This window comes from Malaclemys terrapin, chromosome 24 (genome assembly GCF_027887155.1).
Source record: "Malaclemys terrapin pileata isolate rMalTer1 chromosome 24, rMalTer1.hap1, whole genome shotgun sequence".
In the NCBI taxonomy this organism is placed as follows: domain Eukaryota; kingdom Metazoa; phylum Chordata; order Testudines; family Emydidae; genus Malaclemys; species Malaclemys terrapin.
The window spans coordinates 16,043,764-16,069,231 of record NC_071528.1 but is presented as its reverse complement, the minus strand read 5'-3'; the positions used below and the strand labels follow the sequence as shown (position 1 = coordinate 16,069,231).

At 56.0% G+C, this 25,468-nt stretch overlaps 1 protein-coding gene and 1 long non-coding RNA gene across 5 annotated transcripts; one reads left to right on the top strand and one right to left on the bottom strand.

The window, feature by feature from the left end:
* Positions 1-765: 765 nt before the first annotated feature.
* On the bottom strand, positions 766-18,709 carry CRLF1 (cytokine receptor like factor 1). Of its 3 annotated transcripts, none has more exons than XM_054013882.1 (8): positions 18,494-18,709; positions 9,619-9,897; positions 8,065-8,194; positions 6,594-6,763; positions 4,581-4,738; positions 4,090-4,258; positions 2,193-2,375; positions 766-1,314 (listed from the first exon to the last, which is right to left on the bottom strand). In XM_054013882.1, the coding sequence occupies exons 1-8, from the start codon at positions 18,693-18,695 to the stop codon at positions 1,298-1,300; spliced, it is 1,308 nt and encodes a 435-aa protein (XP_053869857.1). In that variant the 5' UTR covers positions 18,696-18,709; the 3' UTR covers positions 766-1,297. The 3 variants fall into 3 exon arrangements, with proteins under 3 accessions (XP_053869857.1, XP_053869856.1, XP_053869858.1); XM_054013881.1 differs by having other exon boundaries at positions 2,197-2,375; XM_054013883.1 differs by lacking the exon at positions 18,494-18,709 and adding an exon at positions 17,905-18,161 and having other exon boundaries at positions 2,197-2,375.
* LOC128828873 (uncharacterized) lies at positions 18,621-24,249 on the top strand. Of its 2 annotated transcripts, XR_008443254.1 has the most exons (3): positions 18,621-18,710; positions 19,682-19,733; positions 22,170-24,249. It is a non-coding gene; the product is annotated as an uncharacterized LOC128828873 (long non-coding RNA). The 2 variants fall into 2 exon arrangements; XR_008443253.1 differs by lacking the exon at positions 19,682-19,733.
* The last annotated feature ends 1,219 nt before the right edge of the window (positions 24,250-25,468 follow it).

Genomic DNA, 25,468 nt, shown 5'->3' with positions numbered 1-25,468 from the left:
GGGCTGCGTATCACCCTCAGGCCCGCGCTGCACACGCTGCCCTGATTTAGTTAACTGGGGGGCAGACCTGGGGTGGAGGCTGATTTGGTCTGAGTCCTTTATTGGGGTTTAACTCAAACCAGTTCCTGATCGACTTCCGCATCACCAAATTATCCCTGAGCTGGCGCCAACTCAGAGCAGCCAGGCGGCCTTCGGCACCGCTCGAAATACACTGGTTTGAAGTCACACCTTACGTTAAACTGGTGCACGGCTGTGGAGACAGACAGACAGACAGACACACCCGCTTTTACACTCCCAGCCCCACGTGCCAGGGGCCGGGAGCCCCTTGCTCACACCCACTCAGGCCAGATCTTTTTTCTTTCCTTTATTAAATAAAAGCAAGGGGGGCGCACCTCCCCCCGCAAACCGAGGTAGGGTTGGCTAAAGCCGGCGACGCTGAGTATGCAATGAGCGAGTCCGTGCGGGCACTGAGGGATGATGTCCATTTGGAGCCCAATGCTCGGAGAACCACAGGCACAGCGTCAAATGCAGAGGCCTCTGCGCTCTGGTGTTTAATGTGCAGCCAGAAAACAAAGACAAACAGTTTCCCTGACACTTGGGGTGGGGCAGGGCTGGGCTGGGCTGGGCGGCCCAGGGGACCCAGTGGGGGAGGTGGCGGTCGTTTCCATGAGGCGGCTGGGGCCCTTTGGTGCAGCGGGGGCAGCGTAAAGGTGCCATGCAGTTGGTGGCACTGTGCCTAGCACCCTGGTGCGCTAGCAGGGACGTGGGTTGCTAGTGCCCAGGACTGGCTTCAACCAGGGCCCTTCCTGTGAACGGTCCAAGGCCCATTAGGCCCCTCTGGTCCCCCCTCTTAATTCTGCCCCAGGGGCAACCTGCAGCCAAGGCCAGGCTCCACCGGGCCAGCAGCCAAGGCCCAGCTGACAGCAGCCTGACCCCCTTTGGGGGTGTGCTTCGTAAGCACTGATAGTGCCCCCCCTCCAGTGCTGGGAGGGACCCTTCCCACCGGGGTGTCTCGGCAATGCTGGGAACCCACCCAGCACTGCAGGGAGGCTGCACCAGGGCCCCTGGCAGGGAGCAGGGCTGGGTGCTGGGAGGGGAGTGCCTGGGGGAAACGTTCAAAGTCCAAGTCTGTTTCTTCCTATCCCTGCTGGAGAAGAATGATTGGGGGGGGGGGTCTGTGCCCTTCCCCCCCGGTCCTGAGGGCTGGGTGAGGTCCAGCCGCGCGCGGGTTCCATGCAGCTCCAGCCCAGTGTCCCTCTGCTCTCCTGCCACTGCCGAGCGCGGCGGGCGCTACAGCTTATCGCCGGGTAGCACCTAGAACGAGAGCACAGCCCAGCTTCCAGAGGCAGTAACCGCCTCCCCGCCCGCCCGGCCAGCCGCAGAGCAACCCTCCCCTGGTCCCAGCCTGTCTGCGTCCCATCCGCCTGTTTGCCCTCCAGCAACTGTAAAGCATGCAGGGTGCGTCTGCTTCCTCCTATAACCTCGAGTGCTCGCTGCTGGGGCTGGCAGCCACATGGGCACCGAGGGCCGGGGCATGGGCTCAGGGCCAGGCGGGAATGTCTGTGGGAGGCCGGTGGGGCAGGGGGAACAGAGTCGGCTCCAGGACCCAGAGCCCCAGGTCCTGCACTCAGCTTTGTGGGGCAGGACGTGCGGGCAGCTGCTTTGCCTCTCCAGAGTGGGGCGGGGCAGCCGAGCCTGTGCCTACCGCTTTCCCCTCATGGCCAGGGGCAAAGAATGCTGCCTCTGGTGGATGAGGGCCACTGCCAGGCCGGGCACTGGCTGGCATGTATCAGGATGCCACTATGCCAGGAGCCAGGGACCCTGCAGGCTCCCATCCCGATGACCCTGTATAAATCCAGAGGGCAGCCCCGTCTCCGCTTCAGCCCCTGTGCTCCGGGAAAGTGCAGAGGCCTGACCACCTCCGAGGGCTGGCTCCCAGATACCCCAGCCTTGGCCCCCGTCTCCAGATCACCCGGGGCTGGCGAAACTTGGCCCCAGGGCGGGCGCTGCAGCAGGCGAGATGGCCACGGAGAGCGGCTCCCAGGGGGGCAAGGGGGATCTGACGGTGCATCTGGAGACTCTGCTCCTCCTCGCAGGGCCAGGTGACGCGGGTGGGGGGCACCTGACGCCCAAACTCCCGGCCCACCTCCCTCTCGGCACCGAGATGTAAGGAATCGGAGAAGGGTCCTTACCTACCTGGTTCCGTGTTTTGTGGGATTTCTGCAGCCAGACGCGCCACTGGTCGTAGAGCTTGATGCTGAGGTTGGAGCAGCCGTAGGCGTGTTTCTTCACCCAGCCGAAGAACTGCTTGAGCTCCCGCCGCAGCGTGGTGTTCTGCTCGCCGCTCTTGGGGTCGCACACGCCCGGGACCCGATCTGGGCAGGGAGAGCAGAGGGGGTCAGAGCGGAGCTGCTGGGACTGGAGGATGGCCAGGAACACTGGCACGTCTGTGGCCCTGGACGTGCTCGTCTTTGGCCATGTTCTGGGTTTCATGCACAACATGGGAACTGCGGCCCGGGGTCCAGCTCTGGCAGTGCCAGCACCGGAGGGTGGGGCGGGAACCCTCCGTTCTGGGACTGACAAGAGGGGGCCATTTCCCTGGCGGTTAGCTCACCGGTGGAAACAGGAGGGCTCCTACCCCAGCTCCCTGGGGCTGGGCCTGTGATGGCGATTTGCAAAGCTGTCTAGACAGGACCCTCCTATGAGGATTAATGCCTCCAAATGTGACCTAAAATCTTCTGTCTGCCTAAGAATCCCCCTGCCTCCGGCGCTGAGCTTCCAGCGGCTTTTCCTGGCTGGGGGCAGCTGTGGGGGTCCCAGCCCTTGCATGGCAGGTCCCGTGCTCCCCCTGTTGTGCAGTCCAGGGACTGAGCCTGCGGGTCCCCCAGCAAGGGCTAGGGTGGGGCAAAGCTGTTCCCCCACTGATCCCATGGTGCAGATGCCCAGGGAAGGCGTGACATCGACGCCACATCATAAATAAGGGCAGGAGAGCCCTACTGAACGGCGGGGCCGTGCTGGCGCGGCGTGAGGGGTGGAAACGAGGTTCGTTCTCTCCCGGCTGGGAAATCAGAGCTCCGAATTGGCTTCTTTGCAAGAAATCCAGGTGCCGGGCACAGAGCGGGGCCAAGGGGGGAACAACCTCTCCGCACGTCCAGCGCTCTCCGGAAAGTGGGGAAGCAGAGGCTGGGCCACTGGGGCCTCTGCAGCCTGCCCTGCCCCCCCACCCCGCCTGCCCCCTCCCTTCCCAACCCCACTGCCCCCAAAAGACAATGTGAATAGCAGCCAATTTGCATATGGCGCGGGAGGAATGGCTGCCCCAGCAGGACTGAACGTTAATCTAATTATTGCCAGAGCCAAGGGGGGCGGGGAGGGGTGACCCTGAACTCCAGCAGCTGGCGGGGTGCCAAGACCCCCGGCACGCCAAGGAAAGTTACATCTCCGGGAGGAATAGGGGAGTCGGCGCTCCGAGCCATCTGGGGGGAGGCGCTGGGCTGGATTTCCGGGCTGAGGGAAGTGTGGGGTGTTACAGAGGCGCTCGGCCTGCTGGGGAGCCTGGAGGGACCCCTCCAAGGCAAACGAACTGGGGGGGCTGTGACGAGCGACAGCCTCAGCTGGAGAAGGTGGAGTTGGCGTGCTGGCTGCAACGGAGCCGGGGCTGGGGGGGGGGGGCGGCTCCGCCTCACCCCAGGCCAGGCAGCACCTCTTGGACAGGGCATGGGTGGGTCCTGCCATCCCACAGCACAGTGCCTGGCAGGGAAGGGCCGTGCCCAGTGCCCCAGCACCGCAGTCCCGAGGTACCCCATGGCCGAGGGCATTCGCGTGGCTCCCTCCCACCAGCTGGGAGCCTGTGCACCTCCTGGCAGCCAAGTACCTGCTGCCAGCCCGAGGCCCCTTGCTGCAGCCTCTCCCACTGGAGGAGCCTGGGTTCGGCTCTCCAGTGACCCATGCAGATCAGCTGGGAGCTGGGTCCCTGGCCCCAGCCTCCTCCCCTGTGACCTGCGGGCCGTGCTAGTGTGGAGCCGGAGGACTCCGAGGGGCCCCTTCCCCGCTCCCCCATCACGGTTATTGCCGCAGGGCCGCGCTGCTCACCACTCCGAGGAGTTGAGGCCGCCGTGGGGTTGCTCCAGTCGCTCCAGATCCCGGCCTTTTTGGAGCCGTAGATCCCGAAGGGGTTACACCGAACTTGGACGAAGTACACGGTGCCGGGCCGCAGCCCTGCCAGCCGGCAGGACGTCTGGTTCCCTACGTCGTCCACGACCTGCCGGGAGAGGAGGAAGGCGGGTTCCAGGCACGTTCCAGCCTGTAGCAGAGCTGGCAGCTGCGCCTGGAATACGCCTTCCCTTGATGCCCAGAGATCCACTCGGAGCTTGTTCTCCGGGGAGGAAGGATGCTCAGAGATCCATGTGGCTCCCACGCTGAGCGAGGGACAGGCCAGGCCTAGGCAGGGCTTTGAGCACCAGGACCAGGCCAGTCCCTCTCTAAGCAGGCATGTCTGGCTCCAGTCTCCTGGCCCCCTGGGTAAGGCGTTGGCCACTGGAGTCCTGGGTCCCAGCCATGCATGTTTGCTCCCTCATGCTCACCTTCCACTCCGAACTGTCCTCCACCCGGTACTGGATCTGATACTTGGCTTGAAAGAGAAAATCCTTCAGCGCAGGCGGGGAGCTCCAGCGAACGCTCAGCTGGTCCTCCAGGTCCCCAACTCGGCTCACGGTGACGTCCGCCGGCGGGTCGGTGGTGACTGCCGGGGGAGAGATGCGTTAAGGGCACCAAGTACAGGCAGTGCCGTGGAGAGGGCTGCTGGCGTGACCTAGATGAACACCCCAACCCGGAGTGCTGCTTTCGGGGGGCCCATGGCACCACAGAGAGAGACGGGGAGTCACTAGCAATCCGGCCTGGCCAGACGGCAGCTGTGCCCAGGTCCCGGCTTGCGTTTGCACAAGGCCTGGGAAGGGATTGGGTTGCTTCTCCAGGGGAGGCTTTCAGGCAGGAATCTGCTCCTGGCTCGTTACTTTCATGCCCTGGCAGAGTAAGGTGCAAAGTGCAAAAGCATCTTGCATGCAGGCAGCTCTCCCGTTCTCGCGGCCACTAGCGTGCGGTGCAGGGAGCACTTGGGAGCAGAATCCTCCGGTGGCTGTGGGGTCCCCTGGTGCTGCTAACGCTCCAGCCCAGGGGGAAGCTCAGGGGGTGGGGTGCTGGTGCGATGAGCACCCAAGCCACTGGGGGGCCTCTCTGCCCCTCCTAGGGCTGGGGGGCGTGCAGGACCAAGCACCCACAGTGTTTTGCTGCTCTGGACCAGCCCGGTGCACAGACGGAAGGGAGGAGAGCTGGGACTTGGGGGGAGCTCTGAATGAAACCCTTCTTTCAGCCTCTTGCCCCGTTGGCTGCTGGGGCAATCGATGGGGCATTCGCTCGCCTTGCGGTTGTTGCTGGGGCGTGCAATGCGGGGGGGATGCGTGTGCCTTGGATCAGCACATCGGGCTGGGGTTACACTGCTTCCCAAGTGTACGATACAAGAGGAAACAGGGGCATTTCTTCCTCTGGCCATGAACCAGGGATGTTTCACGTTCTCCACGGCGCAGGTTGGACATCTGGACTCAGGTCGTGTGGCAGCCCTGCCCCTCTTGCCTGGGCCTGGGGTGGAGCCCCTTTCCTGGCCATGTGCCTCATGGGGCAGAAAGGGTTAAGGAGCAACAGATGCCTCCAGGAAAACATGGAGAAACATCCTAATTAGATTAGAAGCAATTCTGCTCACATATCGTCCATTTCCTGCTGCCTTCTCCGTCCTTCTCTATTACCAGGGAGGATGCCATGAACCTGGTCCCCCTTGGAGCTCTGCTATGCCTTCCCCCCCCAGCTGAGGTCATGATCCCCTGTGTGTGACATCACAGTCATCGCCGCAGCAACCGGCTGTGACATCACAGTTGGGAGGGCTGTGGCTCCAGGTGCGGGAGGAGGGGAAGGGAATGCAGCGACTGTGGGGCTCAAGGAAGGATCAGGTCTCACCGCAGTGGGTTGCAACATTCTCCATGAGGTGTCAGCAGCTCTTTAGCGTGTGAGAAGCCCCCCAACTCCCGTCGGTGCTGCTCCAAGCAGCCGGGGCTCAGATTACCAGAGCCGCTCTGCTCCACCCGGCTCGCCTTCCAGCACAACCAGAGGAAGGATAGCTAGGAGCAGAGGCACGCTGGTAATTAGGGACGGGCCGCCCTAGGCCTTCCCACCAGACTTTGACTGAAATCCTTCAGCTCCCCTCTCCTCCCCTGTGCACCACTGCTCCCCATGGCGTCCAGCCCCACAATGGTGCGTCCAGCCCCATGGGGAGCTGGCAGCAATGGGAGGTCCCTTGTGTTAGGACTCTGCCCCACAGCACCCAGTGGAGTGGCTAAACCCTTCCTGAGCTGGGGAGGGAGCGGAGATCATGGGCTGTTTCTGAAGGATTTAGATCCCCCTCTCAAAAATAAAAATCTACTCTAAAAAAACCCCTTTAAAAACAGCCAAAAATGGGACGGAAGGAAGGAAGGAAGGAAAGAGAGAGGCGGGATGCACACGTGCAGTGGCCCCATGCAGGGTGGGGGCGGCACAAGCCAATGTCTCACCCACGTCCAGAATGTCGAGCATGACGACTTCAGAGACAGCCACGCCGAGCCGGTTGGAGGCCTCCACCCAGATCTCGTAGGGTGTGAAGAGGGCCAGGTCTTTGGGGATATGGCAGGAGTACTGCCCTGCGGTGCGATACTCCTGGCACGTGTTATCCCGGCCGTACCACCTGCAAACAAGAGGCACCAGCCCTCCCGTCAGGTCGAGTTCCCTGCTGGTGAATTGGCTCTGGAGTCAAGGGAACTCAGTCAGTTTGCACCAGCAGAAAATGTGGCCCTTGGTTTCCGTCCCACCTTCCATGGACAGCTGAAACTGCTTCCGGAGCTCTGCACGTGCACATTGGCTCTAGTGCATTAAGCAGGGATGGGTCTGGTTTCCTCACTGGCGGCTTCTGATGTTACTGAGCTCTTTTGGTATGAATCCGTTGAACGATCGGCATGGACAGCACTGCCAAGTCTACACCCTCCATATTAACACAGGCGTTACGTGCTCCTAACAGGAACTGTGATTCATTCATCTGCTGTCCAATACTGGCAATGTCTCTTTGCAAAGTCTTAGATTCCCAGCCCAAAACGCCAATGTGTGCTGTTTATCCCGAGCAAAGACTCTTTGTGCTTCTATGCTGCCTTAAACCCAAGGATCTCAGTGCACTTCCCACATGCTAATGACTAAATCCCCACAATCCCCCAGGAAGTAGGTCAGTGCCATTAGCCCCACTGTATAGATGGGAAAACCAAAGCACGGAGAAATTGCCCAAGGACAGGTACAGAGTCACTGGCTGAGCTGGGAATAGACCCCAGGAGTCCTGGCTCCCAGCCCCCTGCTTCCCTCCCACAGCGGGGAACAGACCCCAGGAGTCCTGGCTCCCAGCCCCCTGCTTCCCTCCCACAGCGGGGAACAGACCCCAGGAGTCCTGGCTCCCAGCCCCCTGCTTCCCTCCCACAGCGGGGAACAGACCCCAGGAGTCCTGGCTCCCAGCCCCCTGCTTCCCTCCCACAGCGGGGAACAGACCCCAGGAGTCCTGGCTCCCAGCCCCCTGCTTCCCTCCCACAGCGGGGAATAGACCCCAGGAGTCCTGGCATACACATGGACTAGCCTATGCATTAGCCACGTACTCCTCTGAACCTCCGTGAGAGCACGTATAGAAGAAGCAGTGGCGGGGCATGCTTCCCCTGGGCTGCACCCTGCCAGGGTCTCCCTGCCCATACCGTCCTTGGCCTCTCTCAGGCTGCCAGCAAGGAGAAGCCTGTTAGGAATCAGCCTGAGTCCCACCTAACTCATTGCACGTGCTGGCCAATGGCGCCGGTCGGATGGCAAGAGCTTGCAGTCTGTCTTTCACCTCCGGGGTGGGCAGGTTGGAACTTGGAGGAGCCGCAATCTGGTTCCCCTCTTTGTAGGTCCTTTGCCTCAGCACTTGCCTGGCAAAGAATAACCGGAATTCATCTCCCCTCCCCCGCAGCTGGCCCATACCTGAGTTTGTATTTGAGGGTGTAGTTGGTGTGCAGGTAGGTCTCGCCATCCGTGCCAGGGGCCCATTTACAGGTGAGGTCTTTCATGTTTTTGGACCAGCAGGTTATGTTGCCTGGTTTTTCCGGCGGCACTAAAAGGGAAAAGAACCCTTGACATGAAACCAGTTCTGCAAAGAAACCACCAAAGCTTCCCCAGCTCAAAGCAGCCTAGAGACTTACAAGGGCCGAGCCCGAGAACTTTGCTCAGTAGATTTGTTTGACAAACTGTTTTAAGATCCCTGACTAAAGGCATTTAGATGCTCAACTAAAATCAGCTCATTTGTCACTCACCTGCCAGGATTCAAGGTCGGGATTCTGTGATTCCCACGAAAGTGTGGATGACATCACCCACATCCAGAACACCCCAGGGAACACAGGAAAATACCCTGAGCTGGGTGCCAACAAAACCATCCACTGTTGTAGGGGGAAGACAGGCTCCTGAACTCGGGTCTTGGCAGGTGCATGACAGAGCAAATGATTTCCAGCTCTTCGTTTTAAATGTAAGTGCTTTTGGTGGGTTGGTTTTTTTTAAAACATCTGCCCATTTATTCTGTTGCTGAGCTGAGATCTGAAGCAGTTTTCTTTTGGGAACAAACAAAAAAAAACAAAAACGGTTTTCTGTTCCCAGTTAAGCCTCTGTATTCTGAGAAACTCATAGAAATGTCCTTAAAATAGCCTAAGATAAAATCTTATGATCATTGATTTGGACAACAGTAATTTTACCAGCGGTTGCCAAACAGTCTTTCTGCTGTTGTGTTCTCACATGCAGAGGCGAAAGCCAGCTCTGATAACTCCCAGGATTAGAGTTCCATTAATGAATGCTGGGAAATGAGCAGGTAGTGCAAATTATTACAAGGACATTAAAGGTGCAAATGATTAGTGTACAAATTACTGTTAATATTGCAGGGGCTTCTCTGACTCTTGTTCTGGGTAACCAACGACACTTTTAAATTACTCCGTTTGTTCTGATGAAATGCTCAGCCCCTAATGAAATAGGTGGCCACATGACAACATGTGGCTTCTCTGGAAGAGAAGCAAAATCCCTCTGAACATCTTGCCATTGGTAGAAACCAGAGGAACTTTTTTGACAAGAGCTGGAGTGTTAAGCCGAGTGTCTGGGCCAAATTCCAACTCAAGTGGTTCTCTCCCTCTCTAAATACCCCGGGCCAGTTTTGATTAGAGATTTTATTCTTAATTTCCCCTCCTAAACGCTATTGAGCAGTGCTGCCCAGTAGGTTCCACCCCAGAAACAGCTGCATGTCAGTGGGTGGGCAGCCACTGCTGTACCCGTACAGTCCTTAAAGTGCTTTGGGACCCCTTAGGATGAAAGGTGCAATCTAAAGTTAAGGTCTATCAATGAACAAGGTAAATATCCGTGTAGCCAGATTCATCCCCGTGTAAGCTTCCAACTCAACAGACGTGTACCAGGGATGAATTTGGGCTGGTTTGTTTTTCTGGCTGTGCCTGGGGTGTTTGGGGCGAAACATCTCTCTAAGCAGAAGCATTGTGAACATACATCCCACGTAAAGGCAGGACCCAGCCAGGATGCTGCCGTCTCTGCTGTGACACACCAGGTTATCTCCTGACTGCTGCCTGGACCCGTTCAGGTTGGCTAGAGCCACGCTGAGGGTGGTGCCATTGAGGACCTTGTAGGACTCTGGGGGGAGACGTCTGCCATTCAGAGTCCAGTACAGGTCCTCTGCTTTCAGGTGTAAGTCAGAGTTCACTGAGCAAGTGGCGGTGAGCGAAGAGCCAATCACCAGAGTTGGATCTTGGGGGGATATGACTGCAGGATCTGCAGCGAAAGAAAAAAGAAAAAAAATCAAGGAACAATCTCTTACGTGGCTCAACCTCTAACTCTTCCCCCAAATAGTCTCTGGTCTGCCTGCCGGGTAAAAATCCTCCCTCGCTCTTCATATGATGAAAACCTAGGAGATGCCTGGGATTTATATAGGCGGGTTTGGCAGCTTCTTCCCACTTGGACGGTGAGATGTAAATCGAGTGTGGATTTCTCTCCAAGAATAAGCTGATTGTGTCAGTGGAGAAGGTGTCTCTTGCTCACCGCTGCCTGAGCAAGGATTGTTTATGTGGTTTGCTCTGGCTTTGGTTGCTGCAGCCTACGGGGCTGGGTTTCGGTAGGGCGTGGCTGCCCATGGCTGGCGGGTGGGGTTTGTGGCAAAGGGAATTTCAGAAGCAACCGTGGAAACACTTTTTAAAAAAACACATTCACAGCCAGACCTCCCCACACCGGAGAGGGAAGCGTCAGGGACCCAGAGCTGGTCAGTTATGCGCTGTTCTGGAGGGCTCCAATTCAGCAAGGCACCGGAGGACCTGCTTAACTTTAAGCATGTGCGTAAGGCCTGAGTTTGGAGCGTACGTCCCTGTTGTAGGCACCTACGTCCAGTTTCGGCCCACAGTGATGCACAGGACTCCTGCTGAGACCCTGGAGATGCCTAAACTTCCTCGTTGTCTAGCTTTTGGCAGTAAAAGCTCCCAAGACACCCATGTTTCTGCCTGTGAATGTGCACATGGCTGCGTCCCTGCGCCCAGCCCGATTCCCAAACCAGGGGAAGACAGGCCTGTGTGTGGCTATCTACCTCGTCCGAGGTGCTGCTCAGAGGAGGACTTCCCTCCTATCCTTTAGCCCAGTGGTCAGGGGACTCGCCTGGGATGTGGGAGCCCCCCGCCCAGTTCAACTCCCCCCTCCGTCTGATGGGGAGAAGGAATCTGCCTCCTCTCAGGTCAACGCTCTAACCATGGGATAGTCCAAGCTGGGGAAAATCCCTCAAATCTCTCCTAGTGAAGCTGTTGTACTCTGGATAAATAAAGAGAGAGTCATTGGAGCAGGGGGGCTGGATCCTGAGTTTCCTACATCCTGGGTGAATGCTCTAACCACCGGGCAACAGAGTCCTTCTCACAGGGCTACCCCTCCTCCTCCCCAAACCAGCAGGAGGCTCTGGACTCCAAAGCGGGTTCCTGGCTGAGAATCGGAGCAGAAGCAGGTGCCTCCCGAAGTTTGGAGACCCCTCTCACTGGCATCTCCCATGGGAGAGCCTAGCGTACTGGCTTTTGCAAATCACAGTCTAAGGGGCCCCTCTCGCCCCATTCCTTGTACAGGAGCCAAGATTCCACTGCCCAACACCTGAGAGCTTTGCTGAGTCGGAGCCTGGACTTGCAAATCCATCTCCTACGCTCGGGAGCCCAGTGTGCACCCAGAGTGTCACCCAGTGACCGTCTACACACACCGGTTCGCACACCTAAGCACCACCTGTTACAATCACACTCCCTCCCTGTGCCCCATTACCCATTTGACACAGAGCTCCGCTGCCCCTATTTGACAGTGCAGCCCTAAATGTATATCCAGAGTTGCAGGATTGATCTCACTCCGGGTATCGGTGAGATACCGAGGAACATTTTAAAGCCCTGATTCAGCACAACTCTTAAGTCCAAACTTTTATTAGAAGTACCACTAACTTCCCTGGAATTGCTCCTGTGCTTAAGGTGAAGCATGGCTTTAAAGGGTTTGCTGAGGCTTTATCTGATTGGTTTGTTTATATTCCACCCTCTGTGCCACAGGGCCGCCCTGCCAAGCTCATTTCTAGCGATCAACCTATAGGAAACGCCACCAATCTCCATCTACTAGAGACTAACACGCTCAATGAGCCAACGCCACTTTGGTTGCCCTGGAGATATTATAACCAACCACTGCTGAGCAGATGCCACTTTAGAGCTTTGTCAGCCATGCAACTGCTTCTCCAAAAGACAATTTTCTGCTCCTGGTGGTGATCTTCCCCTTGTGGCCATCTGCCCAGGGATGAATTGCACCTCAGTGAGTGAGACAGTGCATTTATTTGGGATTAATTCTCAGAGCCCTTGGCCTTGGGGGCACGCTAAAAGCTCCCAAAGGCCCTCCCCAGAGCGGGCAAGCAAAACAACCCCCCGGCCTGCAGCCTCCCTGACTGCAGCGCTGATGACAAAAGAACACACTGTGCCTTAAGCCCCAGCCTTGTACAGATGTTGGGCAAGGAGCTGAGTCCGCAGCGCGGTCCCTGAAGTCAACAGAGTTGGGCCCTGGTATTCCAGTGGCAAACTGGGGCCCCCACTGTATTGCTATTTACTCATATTGTGCTAGTGCCGAGAGGCTCAGGGCCTCGTTATGCCTGGCCCGTGTTCGGCACTGCCCATGAACAGGGCTGCCTAGCGTGGGGATACCTTGGCATCGCTTATCAAGGGGGTGGCGTTTTCTCTTGGGCCAGCTTAGTCAGCATGGGCCGAGGCAAGCCCCGTAGAATGGCCTAAGCATAATTAGACGCCTGAACGAGATGAGGAACCGCAGCCCTGAGGGGACCTTTGCCTTGTGTCTCGAGCGTGCAGAGCGGCCACTGGGGAATGTGCAGTACAGGTGCTGCACAAAGCTCTACGTTCCCCTTTGCTAAAAACAAACAAAGGCCCGTCCAGCTGCTGTACCGAGTTCCCAAAGAATCTCTGCAGTTCAGAACCTCCAGCCCGACGTGCAGGACAGAACGCGCCTCGGCCGCCGAAAGGGCCTCTGAAAACGTAATCACGCTGCACACAAGCATTTCCATCCACCAGCGTTTCAAAACCCCGAGGAGCTCTCGGTGAGAAAGCTGCAGCCCTGCGGATAAAAGGGGCCAATGCTCTGGGCCCTAATTCTAGTAAATCTTAATCTAAACACCACTGGAAACACGTACGAGCGTCATAAAACAGACACGTTTCCCGTCCTCCATGCAAAGCCTTAGAGAGGGAGTGTCTGGAGGGGCCAATTTTTTAAGCAGTGTTTTTTCGAGACAGACCCAGAAATGAACATGTGTTTTAAAAGGGAAAAGTGTGAAGTTTTCAGATTGGAGAGGAAGGGCCAGAGAGACACAGTCAACGTGTGGAATGTGCAACTCAGAACTAAAATACCTGCTAGAAGTTTTATTACTTTCCTATTTAAAAAAAAATGCTGATCAGGTGCTAAGTAATACTATAAAGTAAAACCACACGTCCAAGGTGTCAGGAGCGTTTACTCTTTTCTTTTGAATGGCCGGATTTCATTTTATTTTTATATTGGAAGTTTAAATGCCTGGGAAAGAGGAAAAAAATCTCTGAGAAAAGCCTCTGAGATCACACAGCAAGAGTGTGCTTTAACTGGGAATTGTAAAGATTTAAACAAATAATTATCTGCAAGATCCCCAAAGGGGAAAACAAAGGAGAATTTGTACGGTCTCAATTTTTGTAAAAAATACAGTGAACATTCCCGCAGATCCTGAGAAATGTGGTGCACAGACCCCCTTGTTGCTGTGCCAAAGTCATGTGACAGACCCCAGAAACCCCAACCGAAAGAGCCATTTCGGCCAAAGACTTTGTTCCTTCACAATCGTCCTCAACCTTTTTTTTCCCCTTTTTTGTTTTGAGGCTGCATTTCTCATGCTCCATCCCTCAGGTGAATCTTTTTAAATGTTTTATCAAACTCAATAGAGTCAAATATGTGTGTGTGTGCGGGGCGGGGGAACTAGTCATTTAAAAAGTGCTTTGGGTTTATTTTTGAGTTCTGGTCACTTGAAGGGGCTCATTTCTGCATGGCAAAGTTGGCACAGGCTTAGTCTTCAGGCAGGGTGGGTGCCTTGGACAGGATTGAAAAAAATTGGTTCCCAGACGTATAAAGTTATAAACGACTGAAAATTACACACTGGCCACAGAACTATGGGGGGCTGTTTTCCATTATTCAAAGCAATCCTAAGCATATCCACCCATGCAGAGTTCCTAAAATAGCACAGCAAAGGAGTACACCTTTGCTGAGGAGAAAGGACGGGCTTGTGGGTAAAGGACGATTCAAGTCCTACCCCTCTTAAGAGACTTCCAGGGCCCGTCACTCTCTCTGGGTACACCAGCCCCTGGGGGTGTAATACCAACACACACCTCATAGGAAGGATTTGGTGCTCATGTACTGGGGTCTATACCTTGGAAGGGTTCTCGACCCATGTCTCACAGCTCAGGAGACCCATAGGAAAGTGTGAGTCCCTGGGTGGGCATCATGCCAAGTCTGCGGGGGCAATAGAAATGCCATACACAGGCCAATGCCTGGCTTACTGTGTTCTCGTGGCCATTCTCTGCCCGTTTCCATTCTGACCCTTCTCTGGGATGTTTTGTGGGGACTCTAGCTGTGATGGGGGAACGTTACCAGCCTAGAGGTACCGTCCCTCTCCCCCACTAACCTGATAGCAAAAAGGGGGTAAAAGACTTTCGATTATAGACTCTGGAGAGTTTGGAAAAGGGCACAATCCTGCCCCCTCCCAAATGACAGCTCCAGACAAGCCACTGAAAGACAAGTCCCCTGCTCTCCCGCAGCCCTGTGCATTTAACAGAGCCCGCTGCATCTCTAGCGGTTCCTTGGGAGTACAGCAATGCTCCAGCCAGGATCAAAGGGCTGAATCCACTGAACTCCAGTGAAATCAGGAGTTACCCAAGGAGGTGGTTAGGGCTGGCAGGTCACGTCTAGCCCAGTTCTCCCCAAGCCCAGGTGGGTGCCCGAAAACACAGACTCCAAAGCAATTCTGTACAACCTAAGCTTCCCTGGGAAGGCTGCTCCCCAGCCTAACAGACAAGGTTTGTCCTCAAATTGAGCTTCAATTTCTTACTTTCACCCTAATCTGGCCACAAAACCTCTAAACAATCTCCCCCTGCCAACGTAGGTGCCCATCAAATACTCCAGACTTGGACATCAGTGTCTGTGCCCACCTGGGACCCTGCTGTCTATAGCAATCCCAGGGCCAGCTGGCATGTGGGACACCCCACTAACACAGCAAATGCCACCCCCAGAGTATTAACCCAGGAGTGCCTGGGCACTGCCTCACACTTGGGGACTGGTCCTGTGAACCTTACCCATGCAAAACTTCCATTGACTTCAATGTAGTGGGAGTGCAGGATGGGGCCCCCGGCTGGAGAGAAGCTGGCCACACTTCTGAGACCCTTAGATGGCTTTTAGGGGGAGCTTTCACTCCAAATGCCTCAGTTTGGGTTCGTTTCCTTGGCACAAGCCCAGCTTAGCTGTTATGTTGGTTCCAAATAATTAGCTATTGCTGTCTAATAATTAACTGCTAATGGTTCTTGTTAATCACTCATTCAATAACTCATTGCAAGCTACTCACTGCCTGTGAGGGAAACCCAGCTCAGCACTGTGGACCCACAGCCTGGATTGTCAGTATTCGCCATGTACCGGGTGATGCTACTGAGGGCGCGGGAGTCACAAATATCCTGGGCTGGGCACTCTGTGTTCCCCGGAGCATCCAACAGCAGCATCCGGGCCGTTTCTTTCCCCACGGGTGCTTGGGAGCAGGCCTGGCCTGGCTGAGGTTTCAGGGTCCTGCTGCAGCGTTATGTGTCCCTGGGATGGTCTGTCCGGCCCAGGCCAGGCTGGGGGGTGGCTGACGCTTCCCAAACAACAGCAGCAGTTTGTCTTGGCCGGACTAGATCATGTGTTTGCAGCATAGCTCCTCTTGAGAAATTCCCACCATAAAAAGGAAGCACCAACTTCCTGCTACAGGAGAAAGGGAATTCCCCCCCACACACACTTGCTTGGGAAACAAAAACACAACTCCAGGAACCAAAGGCTAATTTGTGTTAACAGCACTTCTGGGGCCTTAGGAAATACACTCCCTGCTCGGAGATGCAGGCACACACACACAGAGATACGCACACACACACAGAGATAAGCACACCCAGCCACACACACACACACACAATTTTTTCTTGGTGAAATGATCATCCCAACTGAAGGAAGCAGAAACTCGCCTGACTCCAACCCAAGACCCTTCTCCTGGAGGGAAACAGCTGGGCCCTCCGGAGCCACTGAGTGAGCAGACAGGCCCCCACTGCCCAAACGGGACCAGGAGTGGGACTGAGGGTTCCCTTCTATTGTTCTCAATGGGGGAGGGGGACTCTCCATTGTTCTCAATGGGGGAGGGGGACTCTCCATTGTTCTCAAGGGGAGCTGCGCCCTGCAGGTCCCGGGGTGGGGGGGCTGAGCACATGTCCCCTTGCCCGGCTGTCGCCCGGATCGCTGGTCCCCGCGCCAGGCGGGTGCGCCCCCGGGCTGGGCTGGCAGCTCCCCCAGGGCACAGCCGGGGCTGGGGCGACCCGCCGGGGGTGGGACACAAACCGCGAAGGGGGCCAGGGCGCTTCCTTCCTGGGGGAGCCGCCCGCACCTGGCCTCGCCTGCGCCCCCGGCGGCTCTGCAGACCGGCACCCTCAAGCCCAGCGGCGGGTTTTCTCCGCCTCCCCACGGGCCTGGCTGGTCTCGCCGAGGCGAGGGATCTGTGCGGGCCGTGGCTGCTGAGTTGCGCTGGGGCGCAGAGCCAGCCCCGCGCAGGGAGACGGGCCAGGCGTGGCGCCCCGCGGGGTATTTATATTTGCGGCAATAAAGCCCCTTTGTTACGGCCTTGGTGCGTTATCCTGCGGCGCACACCCCGCCCGGCTCCCGGCGCTGCGCCAGCGCAGCCCCCCCCCCCCCCCCCCACTTGCGCCTGGCGCGGAGCGAAGGGGTCCCACTCTCCAGGTGCGGTTCCGGAGGCTCTCAGCGGAGCGAGCCGCGGACTAGATCTCCCTCTCTGCGCGCAGGCTGGGACCCGCGGGAGCGAAAGTCCCCCCAGCTGGGGGGGGCTTGAGGGCTGGGGCCGTGGGCTGGGAACCCTTTGTCATGTCAACGGCCCGAGCCCGGCACGTTCGCCTTGGACTCGCCCAGCCAGGCTCGCAGTGTGCCTGAGACAGGATGTGTGTGTGTGACCCGGGAAGCACAGATGGACCGGGGGAGGGGGGGCTAGAGAGAACCTGGGCGCAGGGGGGGGTTATTATAGGGGCCTGGGACCCCCGACCCCGCGCGCCTCGGAAATCCACAGAGAGAAAATGAATGGGATGGCAAAGGAAGAAAAATAAGGACTAACGAAAAAGAGGGGCAGGGGCCTTAGGAGACCCCCGGGGGAAGCGAGCCCCCCCAGCGAGGGGGCCGGGTACAGGGAGGGAGGGAGGGAAGGGGGGCGCATTTCGCTGTGGTTTGCTGCAGATGATCGGAGGAGCCGCGTTTTTAACCAGCATCACCGATTTCTGCGCTCGCCTCACGGCCGCTGCGCCAGGGGCGCACGGAGCTTCTCCCGGCTTCCACTCCCATTGTTGGTGCCTCTCTCTCTTGCACGGTATTTTGGGGGCAGATCCGTGCACCCGCCGTCCCATGTGCGCGGGGCAAAGGGCTCGGGCACACCCCGAAGCGTTTCTCGGGGAATTCAAAAACTCCGGGCGCCTCAAAGCAAAATCTTCCCCGCGCGCCCCACCCCACCTCTTGGAAATGGACTGGCCGTTTGCGCTACAACCTTGCTTGGCCCGGGCGGGCTCTGCCCCCTCCCCCTCTGTCTACAACGATCCTCGACCTTTTCTCTTGTCTCTGCCCCCATCCAGGCACCTTTGCCTGGGCCGGGCGATCTCCTGTTACCAAGCGCACACTCCCACCTTGCAACTGCCAAGGTGACTTTCTTCAGGCTTCAAAAAATTCCCCTTCCGTGCCACAGCTTGCTGGATTTTCCTATTTCCCTAATACCCCCCCCCCCCACCCCCAACTCTCTCTCTCTCTCTCTCACACACACACTCCCTCTCTCTCTCTCGCCTTCGCTTGTTCCTAGCCAGTTATCGATTTCTTGCTAACATTATCCCATCAGATACGGTCTATTACTAACTTGCAAAACCTCCGTGCATCTGCTGCCCACCTTACCGAGAACAGGCCCGTGAGAGAACGGAATGCAGCGTTACTTACATGTCAAGGATTCCACTCGAGGAAGACAAAGCCAAAGGAACAAAAAAGTGATCATATTTCAACACTTTTGTGTGTATGTGTGGGAGCTTGGGGGTTGTTCTCCACCTCAAGGGGCAGAAATGTTTCCTTTCTCCCCGGCAGATGCTCCCAATGGGGAATGGGGTTCCCCCCAATTTTGTTCCGGGTGTGTATTTCTCACACCCCAATTTTAAATTTCAAGAGATCTTGAGGAATGCCTGAAAGAGGAGCGGGGGGTGGGTGGGTGGGGGGGAGAGAAACACCAACAAGTTTTGGAAAGTCCTAAGCAAGTCTGAACAACTGAAATTGACAAGCTTCTTAATACGTCTCTGGCCCCGCCTCACACTGCCCGATCCCGCCCCCATGGGGGGACAGAAATTTACAAACCCTACTCAGAAGAGATCTTATAGTGTTTCCCCTATTCCCCCCCCCCCTTGTCTCTGGGTTGCTGCAGAGCAAAACGGAGGGATGTGGGAGAAAGCCCCCCCTGGCCCCCCCACCTCAATGACATTTCCTGAAATCGCTCTCCTCTTACTCAATCAGCGCCTTGCAAAGATCAGCTGTGACTCACGGCTGTAAATACCGACCCGGCCACGGGCTGCTGCCCCGCGCACCGCGGTTTCTTTGTGCGCTGTTTGTAACCTTTCCTCGCTGGGACCCGCGGGCTTGGGGGGGGGTTCACAGCCATCCTCCCAGAATAACGCTCCCCAACTCCCTCGGCGGAGAGCGTCAGGGTGTCCCGCCCGCGCCCGAGGCTTGGAAGAGAGACACATTCCCTGCGCGATTAGGTGAGTAATAAACCCTCCGAGCTGAGCCCAGGAACTGGGATTACAGCCCCCGGGCGCCTGGAGCTGGGCTCTCCCACGTGTGCCTGGGAGCCTTGTCCTGGCCTCACCCTGTCCCCGGCCCCCCTGACCGCAGCGGTTCTTGCTCCTAGTCCGCGGGCGGGGCTGGCCAAGAGTAAACCCGCCATTTCTGTCCCCCACCCCGGAAAGTTCGTTTGTTCATGTTGCTCCTGCCCTTCCCTTATTAATAACAGGAGCCGGGCGTCTTCCTGTAGCCTCATAGACCCGCTAGGAAGCGCTCAGCGCCTGGTGTGCTCGGGGCTGTACAGGCCAGGGACAAAGGGCTTCTCTCCGCACAAGGGTTGCGCTGCTTTAACTAAGATCAACAGAGAAATCAGTTACTTGCCGGGCACTCTTCACAGCTGGGTGGGAATCCGTTTTCTTCCCCCGGCCAATTTTTCTCTTGTGTGTGTGTGTGTGTGTGTGTGTGTGTGTGTTTGTCCCCCGCAAATTAAAATAAATTTATTTTTAAATTTTGAGGGGATTTTGGCAATGAAAAGAACTTTGTTTTTTTCCGTGAACCCCCTCCAAAATTCAAGAAAAACCAGCCATTTCTGCTGACAATTTACATTTCACTGAAAAGGCAGGTTTTCCATCAAAGAAACTCTTCCTTCCCTGTAACTCCGCCTTGTATCTGTGGCGCTGAAGGCAGCAAGGGGGCCAGGTCCATTTAAGCTAAATCAGTATAAACCAGCTTCACAGGGAATTAAAAGTGACCCCAGGCTTTTTGAGTGATATTGATTTCAAGACCCCTTATGTGAAACTGGTGCAACTTTGTGTGTGGACTGGGTCCAATAAGCCAGTCCCTGCCCCCGTCCCAGTCCAGGGGTCACACAGCAGAGCTGTAGCAAAGAGCCAGCCAGAGGTCCTAGCCAATGAAGGATTGGACAAGACAGAGAATATGCTTCTTTCAGAGAGAACTTGGGCTTTGAATGATCTGTCCAGGACCTAGACTCCTCTGCGCTGGTGAGTGCTTCATACAAATATAAATAAACAGGGTGTTCTTGGCAAGGCTGGGTTTTCTCACAGCAGAATTTCCTTTCTTGCTCCTCCCCAGCCACCTTCCTTCCCCACACAGGGATTTAACAATCCTGCCTTCCAGGCACACCGAGTGCGACCTAGCCAATTTGGTGTAAAGGGTACTCTACAATGGCATGTGTTCACGTCATTAAAGAGGGTATCACAATGCATGCACACCAGGATTCATTCTGGCATTCCTAACTGGGCAGTGCTTCACTTTGCAATCTTCCTGTTCTTTAATGTAACCCGTTGGGACATCATTTCCTCATTTAAACCAATAAATACAATTTGACACTGAAAAAACAAAAGTTCCATGCGGTGGACCCACATCCACACACGGGTCCTCAGCAGAGTTGTGATCTTTAGATCTACCACACCGACCACAATGGTGCAGTAGAAGGCTGTTCTCTTCTGTGGGGACCCAGCGCTAGAGGGGGATGGAGACACACTTTGCCGGAGGGCTGCACAGCTCTCCGCTGACAGGGAAGGAATGCAGAGACGGGAACCCTGGGTTCCACTCCAGTTGTAGAGAGGAGTGCTGGTCACAGACTCTTCTACCCCTGCTTCCCCAACCCAGAAACTCTCCCTGCCCCATCCCCTTCTCCCCCCCAGCTCCCGTCCTTCGCCTGCTGCTCTCCTTTGGAGCTGCTCCCTAGCACCTGTTCCCCACCCTGTATCTTCCCTCTTCATCCCCCCTCTGTGTTCCAGTCAAGCTGCTCTTCCTCCTTCTCCATGTGGTCTGGGCCTAGCAGGTGGGTAATGGAGAGCCCAGGAGAGACAGGCTCCCTGCTGTCCCCACTGGTGCCTACCGCAGCCCCACACTGTGGCGAAGAGCAATCACAGGGCCAGTCCTGCTCACATTCATTATCGGTGGTGCTGACAGCTGTACGTATGATGCAGTAACACCCTTCATCCCAAAAGATCCCATCACGTTTCATTGCCTCTGAATAAAGCGCTTGCTTCCATCTCCATTGAAAAGCATCTGCCTCTGGGGTGGCATCTGTTTAACGACACAGAAAAACATTACCCAGCAGTGTTGCAGGAGAAGAAGCAAAACATAATTTCTCCACTTCCGAGTTCAGGTGGCATCATAGCAATGTAGGCCTGGAAGGGACCTTGAGAGGTCATCTAGTCTAGTCCCCTGCACTGAGACAGAGCTAAGTATCATCTAGCCCAATGTTTCTCAATCTTTTTGATGCCAGGGACTGGCTTGCTGCCTTCCTAAACTCTGTCCGGGAGATATCAGGGGCTGGCGCCAGTCCACGGACCGGCTGTTGAGATTCACTGATCTAGCCCCTGACATCCCTGACAGGTGTTTGTCTAACCTGTTCTTAAAAACCTCCAATGATGGAGATCCCACGACCTCTGCAGGTAATTTGTAACTTACAGCTAGGAACTTTTTCCTAACCTAAATCTCCCTTATTGCAATTTAAGCCCATTATTTCTTGTCCTGTCCTCAGTGGCAAAGGAGAACAATTAGTCACCCTCCGTCTTATAACAACCTTTTATATAACTGAAGACTGTTATCATAGACCCCTTCATCTCTCGTCTCCAGACTAAACAAACCCAGTTTTTTCAACCTTTCCTCATAGGTCAGGTTTTCTAGACCTTTAATGATTTTTTGTTGCTCTCTTCTGGACTTTCTCCAATTTGTCAGCATCCTTCCTGAAGTGTGGCGCCCAGAACTGGACACAATACTCCAGTTGAGGCCGTATCCACGTGGAGTACAGCAGAAGAATTACTTCTTGTGTCTTGCTTACAACCCTCCCGCTAATACGTCCCAGAATGATGTTTGCTTTTTTTTTTGCAATGGTGTTACCTTGTTGACTCATATTTACTCTGTGACCCACTATGATCCCCAGATCCTTTTCTGCTGTGCTCCTTCCTAGGCAGTCATTGCCCATTTTGTATGTGTGCAGTTGCTTATGCCTTCCTCAATGGAGGACTTTGCATTTGTCTGTATTGAATTTCATCCTATTTATTTTAGACCAGTTCTCCGCTTTGTCAAGATCATTTTGCATTCTAACCCTGTCCTCCAAAGCACTTGCAATAGCTTGGTACTGTCCACAAACTTTGGAAGTGTGCTCTTTGTGCCAATATCCAAATCATTTATGGAGACACTGAACAGAACCAGCCCCAGGACGGATCCCTGCGGGACCCCACTCGATTTGCCCTTCCAGGTTGGCTGTGAACCGTGATCACTACTCTCTGAGTATCGTTTTCCAACCCATTGCTCACACACCTTATAGAAGGTTGAATGTAGTTCCCCAAGTTGACGGGTCCTTTGGGCGAACTCCTCTTCTCTTGCGAAAAGGGTGGTGGGGTTTTTAATAACCACGAATTTTCAGGATCTTGATTGTTTTTTTTAATCTCCTCTACAAGGTCCCACCAAACCTCCAACCCAGGATCCAGTGCAGGGAGCTGTGCGGGGCTGGGGGACAGGCACCCAGAGGGTAGTGCCACTGCAGCAGTGTAGCACAGCATGCGGACGGACAGACCCCGCACCAGAGAAGCATGTGAACACGCTGCATATTCTTCGCGTAAGACAAGCAACTGGCTCAAAGAGCAACGAGCAAAGCTATGTGTTTTGGGGGACAGAAGCGGAAGCTACCACAGGGGGATGTTATGGGCTTGTCTACCAGTGTCGATCTCGCCCTGCTCTGGGAATGCTCTGGAAACATGAGCAAACGACCTGCACGAGGGCACTCATGCCGATGCTGCTGAGGTGCAGGAAAGCCAAGTGGGTAAATTAATGGCTCTAGCAAGGAAATTGCAGACTGAAGGCAAATCTAGGGGCTTTGTTATGGGCTCCAGAGGTCAGAGCAGCTGTGGGGAAATAGTTAGTTATAAAATCCATATGCTTGTGAATGGAACACCAGGGTGTGGGAAGAGGGAGGGACAATCTGTTCCTGGTGGCGGGACAGACCGTGCTAGCAAGGGCCAGGAAATGACCAGGGTGCACTGAGTGGGACTGAACATCAGAGCCACACATTCAAGGCCATTCACACCCTTCCCTCACTGCGAGACCCACAGACTGTGCCCTGGAAGCTTTGATTATTCAGCCTTATTTGGGCTGCAGGCCCCAGCCACGGCCAGGACTGCGCTGGGCACTGCACCGGTACATGGGGAAGCCTTGGGGATCCATTGTGGAAGGGGCAGGGAAGGCAGATTCCTCTGGGTAAAGCAGGGGAATGGCCCGACCTCTCCGTCCCTGTTTGGTTTTATGGACAGGAAGGCAAAGCCCAAAACACAGCACCTCCCTTCCCCCCACAAAAGAGGGAGAGGGGAGCGTGACTGTCCTGGGAGAGCAGGTGCTGGCAGCTAATAAATAATGACAGACGCCACAGCAGGCAGATGAGGGCGCAGGAGGCCTGGCAGGATCAGGCCCTCGGAGGCCGAGGGGGAGTGCCAGAGACAGAGGCAGGGCGGAGGGAGCTCCTTTCCCCACTTGCTCTGAGTCAGTGCCTCCACCACAAACCAGATGTGGTTCGTTTCGCCCTTTGACAGTGACCTTTAAAGAGCTGACTCCATGGCCGCGCCGTCCTGCCCACAGACTGACACAGCCGCCCGTGGCTCGCCAGGCGCTCACTGAGCGAAGAAAAGGAGCCACGCGGAGCAGTGGCCGTAGCCTGTCGGGGCGGGGGGGGGAACGCAGCCCCAGCGTGCAGCATGATTTAAACTGGGGACTGTCTGAGCCGCTTTGCACAGAGTGTGTCCTGCCCACTGGGGACCAGCCACAACCATCCCTAGAAACCACTTTCTAGGCTGTGGGGTCCTGCCACCCCACCAAGTCCAGCGCCGGAGGGGACCTCCTTATTGTATGTGCTAGGCGCTGCACAAACAGAATACACCGCTCGATGGAACCGTGTGGGGAAGAAGTCTGTGACACACCTGGGTCCCCACGGCACAATCGACTCTGTAGGGCAGACAGGACTGTCCCCCCTGGGTAGGAAACCACATGTACCAGCCTCCCCTCCTGCCCGGTGTCTGCCTTGCTGGCTCCGCCTGTCTCTCCCTCTGGGCCTGTGCGGACAGAACGGGGACCGTGAGTAAGCGGGTCAGCGATAGCCCCACTGTAACGACAGCCCCTGAAAGTGCTCGGGTGACTGAACCCTGGGCCGGTGGGGCCGAACTGCCTGTGGCAAGGAGACTGGTTCCCCTTTGCGCTTGGCTCAAGTTCAGCGCTCCTTGGTGCGGCCGGTTTGATTGCCCGGTGGACCCTCATCGTCCTGTCCTCATTGAACCGCAGATAGCTCTTGAGTTAATCTAATTACTTGATTTCCCAGCCAGGGGCTTACTCCATAAAGCCCTTGGATAATGAGAGTATCTGGCTCCAAATCTACGGTGTAAAAAACCCCAGAAGAAAGCCCCAACCAAGCCCACAGCAGATCTTTGCATATTACTTTCTGCATCCTTTTAAAGTGACCTGGGGGAAAAATAAAGAAGCTAGAAATGCAAAGAATCCAGCAGTCAGGTTTTTCCTTATATTCTTCTCAGTAACATTTCCACATTAATGGATAATTTACAACCCGTTTAACCCCTTCCACGCTACTGACACAAATCTGCTCGCCTTTGTGCAATAGCCTTCTTTGAAAAAAGCCAGCCCCGCCTTTTGGCTAGTGTTTGCATTGAGACAGCACAAATAATTCCAGAGAGTGCGGGTGGATTGGTTTGCTAATCTCTAGGGAGGGGAAAAATGTGACAAATGTTGAGCATGGTGCTTGAGTCTGAGAGCGGCTGGTTCTCTGGGGGTCACTCCAAGGGCCAGGGAGGGTCCAGCCAGGGGAGGGGAGGTGTCTCGTCCCATGGCACAAGGGCAGTTTTGGTGGAAAGGTGGATTTTCGCCACAGACCAAAAACCCAAAGCTCTTATTAACTCAGGTGTGTGCGCTGGGATCCAGGACCTGGGGCATTGAGGCTCACCTGGACGAGGTATTCAGGTAACCATGTGCCCAAGGGCATGGCCCTAGCAACGAACCAGCCGGCCCAGTCGGTAGGGCCCGGCCCATGTGCCCCTGCCTCTTCAGCGATGGTGGCTTGAGGCGCCAGTAGGAAGCAGGGGTCATTTCTGAGAAATGCCAAAGGCAGTAACTGTTTGTATTGAAAAGGGGGGAGGGGCCCGGGGGAGGGAGGTTGACGAGCAGGTGTAAATATTTGCCAACTGGAATAGGATTGCACGGGAAGGTTTTTTCCATTAAAATGCGAGTGAATTTAGTGCTCATGAAGTTGAGGAGCTGACAGCACAGGCTGGAGCCAGGCATCTTGCAGGCAGGTGCTGCGTAGCTTTTCCCACACACAGCTCTGCCAGTGCACTTCAGTCCTGACCTACAGCCTCCCTGCTAGCCCAGCCCCGGGTCCCACACAGCTCTGCCAGTGCCCTTCAGTCCTGACCTACAGCCTCCCTGCTAGCCCAGCCCCGGGCCCCACACAGCTCTGCCAGTGCACTTCAGTCCTGACCTACAGCCTCCCTGCTAGCCCAGCCCCGGGCCCCACACAGCTCTGCCAGTGCACTTCAGTCCTGACCTACAGCCTCCCTGCTAGCCCAGTCCCGGGCCCCACACAGCTCTGCCAGTGCCCTTCAGTCCTGACCTACAGCCTCCCTGCTAGCCCAGCCCCGGGCCCCACACAGCTCTGCCAGCATCCCTCACACCCTGCCTGGGTTCCTCCAGCACCCCGTAAGCC

What these genes read in the sequence shown, in the direction of transcription:
- CRLF1 (XM_054013881.1), bottom strand. Translation starts at nt 18,695, where the DNA reads ATGTGTCTCTCTTCCAAGCCTCGGGCGCGGGCGGGACACCCTGACGCT. An exon ending in ACCCTCAAATACAAACTCAG is followed by an intron (nt 6,764 to 8,064) that starts GTATGGGCCAGC and finishes TCTTGTTTGCAG; the next exon opens with GTGGTACGGCCGGGATAACA. An exon ending in GCTCGACATTCTGGACGTGG is followed by an intron (nt 4,739 to 6,593) that starts GTGAGACATTGG and finishes CTCCCCCGGCAG; the next exon opens with TCACCACCGACCCGCCGGCG.